The sequence below is a fragment of the Mitosporidium daphniae genome (assembly GCF_000760515.2).
Source record: "Mitosporidium daphniae strain UGP3 chromosome Unknown contig-210, whole genome shotgun sequence".
Lineage (NCBI taxonomy): Eukaryota > Fungi > Microsporidia > Mitosporidium > Mitosporidium daphniae.
Genome location: NW_013546610.1, coordinates 1 through 5,163, shown reverse-complemented (window position 1 = coordinate 5,163; position 5,163 = coordinate 1). Strand labels below are relative to the sequence as shown.

Genomic DNA, 5,163 nt, shown 5'->3' with positions numbered 1-5,163 from the left:
GTTAGAAGGGTTATAAGCAGGAGCTTGGGCTTGGTTAGAAGGGTTATAAGCAGGAGCTTGGGCTTGGTTAGAAGGGTTATAAGCAGGAGCTTGGGCTTGGTTAGAAGGGTTATAAGCAGGAGCTTGGGCTTGGTTAGAAGAGTTATAAACAAGATTTTGGGCTGGATTGGAAGAATTATAAGCAGCCGCTTGGGCTAGGGTAGAAGGGGTAGCCTCAGCTGGAGTAGGGGGAATAGACCAGTTAGAAACGGGAGCTTGGGTTGCATTAGAAGGCGTAACCTGTGATGAGATATTTTTTTGATTTTTTTGGCTATTTGAATCATTCTCCAATAATTTAATTGCCTCTTTTTGCTGGCCTGGAAGAGTGTTGGGTGGGTTATTAGAGAGATTCAAGGGTGCTTTACCGACTCTATCCTCATGTGTTGAGGAGGAATTTTTTCCTTTATCAGAGTTGCTGCCCTTATTGAGGCGCTTGATAGCGAACTTAGAAGCATCATTTGCCATATTTAAAACCGATCCCAATCCAGGAACGGCTAAATTTAAAACGGAAACTACAGGTTCTTTAAAGCCGACGTGCTCTGCGACTTTGACAGGATTGGCATAACTTGCGTAACGAAGTGTTTTAGAAAGCGTCTTCTTCACATTAGGATTTTTAGAAACCGGAGCCTTCACATTAGAATCTTTAGAAACCGGATCCTTCACACTAGGATCTTTAGAAACTGGGTGATTCAGATTGGGATCTTTAGAAATTGGAGGATTTGTCATGACATCTGTAGAGGCCTGATCATTCACACTAGGATCTTTAGCATACACATTAAAAAGGATCAAAGAGGTGAAAATAATCCAAAGCCCGTATTTGGCTTTCATACTCCGCAATGTCTTTGCATCTTGGATTTGGTCAGCTAAATTTTAAATGCGCGTGATAGGTCGAAATCATAGCTTATGAGGTTTTTTAAACAAAATTCGTTTAAATAATCAGTGCGAAAATTTGCACGCAAATTTGGATAAATATGTCTTGGCCTCTACTAGGGTCTCAATCCTTATGTTAGAGCAAGTTCCGTCCGAAAAGTCGATGGTTCGCAGGGGCGAATGATAAGTTACCGATTTAATAACCTTGATAAACGAAGAAGAACATAGGCTGTAGCAATTTTTTGCAATTATCACTTGAAGGGATCCAAATAAAATCGGGAACACGTCGTCAACGAATTGCGACAGCTTGATTGCCATGTTTGACACATTTAGCTTTTCAAGCTTGAGCATCATGACCAGGCCGCATAGAAAGCCAGTTGATATCGACTGAATGCCCTCCAAAGATAACGATCTAAGTKTCAATCTTGACAGGGTAACGATGTCGTGCAACACGTCATTGGTAATTGAAGAGTTGAACGACAAATCCAGCTCAACCAAATTGAGGAGCCCTCTTTTTATGCCGGTCACATCGAGCTGAAAGTTGCGAATCGAAAACCGTTTCAATTCTGGCAATCCCCTGATAAAATGTGCCAAAAGAGAGGATGAGGCTTCATTTTGAGGATAGAACGTACAGTTGTCAAGCGACACACACTGTAGCCTGTTTGCGGCAAAATTTGCCCTTTTAAAATCGACCAGCCGTAAAAAGCTTCCATGTGACATTTTAACCCCATTTAATTCTAACACGCACGGCTCCTGATATAAATCGAGGAACCCAGCGATCCATTTAAAAAAGTGTGTCTTGTCAAAGTCGACGTGAGAAAACGAATTCTTGACAAGTGTCAGAGATGAGAACCTGCGCTTTCCCGTTGCGTGTATTTGATTTGATGGCGTGATGCTTGAATGCAGCAAAGATATTTGGTTGAGTTTGGGAAATAAAGAGAGAAAACAAATCAGATGATCCTCCAGACCCGAGACATGAGATAGCGTGACAGATCCAATATTCGATCGAAGAGCTTGTACATTTAATCGGTCTGGTATCTTTATGTGGGAGAATTCTAAATTTTTGATGTTTCTAACCCAGAAATATTTATCCTGCAGGGCGGACAGTATCTTTAAGGGCGGCGGGGTGGGAAGATGTTTCCCGGAAATCGAGAGCCTGGATATGCCCGAGGAAGAGCTAAAAATGGCATCTGAAAACACCCCCAGCGAAATGGTGTTCTTCACGCACACTTCGGAAAATAGAGGAGGCGCAAGAAAAATCTTTCTTCCAATATCGCCTGGTATCTCGATCGAGTCATTCAGCCGAGACATGTAATATGAAAAGAGGGTCCGGTTGCAGATCGCTAAAATAGATTGGAAGTCATTACAGGAATACATGTAAAAGAAAACAACCTCTAGCACCTCGATGGGAAATACTGCTTTCGCAAAGGGGGCGGCGGACGCAGCCTCTTGCTTGATCCGTTTAACGTGTGGCATTTCGGCAAATTGCAAAGACGACCACTTTTTATATTTGCAAACTTTTGGGCATGTCCTATGTCCTTGATAAGAAATTCTTCATTGACCCCTCGATAACGATGGAATGCATTTGCAGTGACATAGTAGACATCATTGGAAACTTTAAATATCACCGTACGGCAGCGGCAAGTAAAGATCAACCGGGATCTTCTTCGCACCCAAATGGTGATAGCGACGCAGTAAACGATCAAAATGAGAGCTTGGCTAGCTCGTGGCTTAATGAAATCTCAAGCGTTATCTCTGAAGAACTGCCCCACCCAGCTATAGCCCCTATTTTTGAACAAACCCCATCCGCTGAACATGCACAGGGCTCGGAGAATGCTGCATTTGACCGGAACTTGTCTTTCTCTCCCCCACAGGAATCCGTGTCATCAGCAGCATCCACGATACTGCAATGCCTTTCTCCGGTTGAATTTCTCAAATCAGCCTTTGATGATTACACTGTCGAATCCCTCGTAAGACACAAAGAGTCTGCTGTAAAAAGCGGTCTTTTGGATATTTTGCAAAAGTATATTTCGTTCACAATGCCGGCTTTTCCTCCCATTAAGATCCGATCATCTATGCCGATGCAAAGCATGTGTTCAGACTTGGCTAAAGGTCTGCACACGCCCTCTGCTTTGGAGGGAAATCTCGCTTGCTCGCCTACTCGATCATTGTCTTTAGTAGACTTCTATTTTTCCACCAACGGCTTTGGCTCGAAAGAAGAAATTTTGTTGATAAAGTCCTTTTTTTTATACGTCATTTGTTTTCATATGCTGATATTCAACCCAATACCCGCTGATGTCAAGCCATTTATGGTCCCTTTAATGGAATCTATTATGTCTGGCGGCAGTTTTGTCAATGCTACCCACTTTCAATACACTTTCCCGTTTCAGTTTTCGGCTATTTATTCCCTTGAGGCGAATCGAATAGGATCCTCTTTTGCTAGGAAAGATTGCTTTGACCCCGAGCTAAAGCTCTTCATCAATCCCTTGATTGGCCTGCTGTTGAGATGTAAACCCGGGCTTTGCTCACCCTCCGACTCTGTTTGTGATTCCTCTTTTGCGTCTCAAAAAACATCAAACCCGGTGACACTGTCCTCTAATGTACCAATTCACTCGGTGTTCCTTGAACATTCAGATGCGTCGTCTATATTTGAGAGTGAATTCAATTATGCCTTGAAACTTGACCAGATTTGCACAGATAATTCTCTGGTAAAATGCCCAGAATACAATTATGCCTGCCAGGGCGTCGAACGCTTTAAGGTGACTTGTAGGTGGCTTAACATGGAATTTCTCGGTGAAGGCGCCACCAATGCAAGAGCCAAGGAGCACTCGGCAAAACTCGCCTTTGAATACTATCAAAAGAATCCTCACTTGCTGGCCAGCAATTCTGCTTGTGTTTCCACAAGTAGTCCTTTATCTCTTGCGCCAAGTAATTCTTTATCTCTTGCGCCAACGAGCTCTTTATCTGTTTCGCCAACGAGCTCTTTATCTGTTCCGCCTATTTTTTCCCTGTCAGAATCCATGTTAAAAAACCTAGACAGCCTTAATAGACCTCCTGAAACCTTTCTTGAGGACGAGCTTTTGGGACCATCCTTTTCTCCTCTTCGAAAGCCAAATTTGACAGCGTCTCCGTTCCAATTTGAAGGGGGAAAAAAAACATCACAACTTGTGACAGCTACAAATGATCCTTCTTTTCCATCATCGGCAATAAATGTACTTTGTGCCGATGATTTTCTCAAGTATAGTCAATACTTTATGGACTTGTACAAGAAATCTGTAGCTGATCCCTCTGCTTCCAAGATGGCATCGGAAACCCCCGATAAAGCTCCTTTAGCTACCTCTCCTTTGGGGGCAGCAACATCGGATGCCGTTTTAAAATCGCTTCCTTCAATGCTGCCCCGCTTGAATGGTGACAAAAAATACATTTCTCTAATAATGGAATACTGCCAAATGTGTCGAGTTCCGTATCCAGAGTTCAAGTTCTCTTCGCATACAGCACCGTTTTCCGGAAGGTGCCAATGGCTGGGTCAATCTWTTCTTACCGGATATGCCTCCGAATTGAAGGACAAGGTTTTCCATCACAAAAAATCAGATGCCAAGGAAAGGCTTGCCAAAATAGCCTTTTCGTACTTGCTAGTTTCCACTTTAATTGACGAAAATACGTTAACTCATCTGAAGGCGCTCGAATTGCTTCCGTTTCTTGATAAAAATTATTTGGTTGAAAAATACCATCAATTCTCCTTATCCTCCCTTCATGATCAAGATAAAAAAAACCAGGGAACTTTACAAAGGATGCCAAGTGATTTGAACGAGCAACGGGTATCGAGGTATTCGTCTAGATCGACCTCTAGGTCCTCTTCTAGATCATTCCCCAAATCTTGCTCTAGATCATCATCTACATCTTCGTCTGGGTCATCCTCTAGATCATCGTCTACACCTTCGTCTGGGTCATCCTCTAGATCATCATATCGCCCACGAAGTAGAGCAGAAGGCAAAGATCCTTCTGATGTCCAATCGCGTAGTCTCAGTAGAACTAAATCTTCACGTGAATCTTCTCCACAGAGGACATTTTCATCGACCAGTTCTCGCAGGCATGAGAGCTCTCATCGCTCGAAACATTATAAGCATTCAAAAGAGTAAGGGTTTCGCAACCTTGCAATATATACTATGGGCGGTGCCCCAGATTCTGTTTGTGGCAAATTTATCAATCGAGATAAATAGGTACAATTTTGGCTACAATATTTACGGTAAAGAT

General features: G+C 42.8%; 3 protein-coding genes across 3 annotated transcripts; 1 reads left to right on the top strand and 2 right to left on the bottom strand.

The window, feature by feature from the left end:
• DI09_210p30 (uncharacterized protein) lies at window positions 1-867 on the bottom strand (the record flags this gene model as incomplete). Its single annotated transcript, XM_013383065.1, has 1 exon — window positions 1-867. A coding segment is annotated over one exon (867 nt), but the record flags the coding sequence as incomplete, so codon positions are not given.
• Window positions 868-975: 108 nt separating this feature from the next.
• DI09_210p20 (uncharacterized protein) lies at window positions 976-2,385 on the bottom strand (the record flags this gene model as incomplete). Its single annotated transcript, XM_013383064.1, has 1 exon — window positions 976-2,385. One exon carries the CDS (start codon window positions 2,383-2,385, stop codon window positions 976-978), a length of 1,410 nt encoding a protein of 469 aa, XP_013238518.1.
• Window positions 2,386-2,435: 50 nt separating this feature from the next.
• On the top strand, window positions 2,436-5,048 carry DI09_210p10 (uncharacterized protein; the record flags this gene model as incomplete). The annotated part of the gene is made up of 1 exon (XM_013383063.1): window positions 2,436-5,048. The coding sequence occupies one exon, from the start codon at window positions 2,436-2,438 to the stop codon at window positions 5,046-5,048; it is 2,613 nt and encodes an 870-aa protein (XP_013238517.1).
• Between the last annotated feature and the right edge of the window lie 115 nt (window positions 5,049-5,163).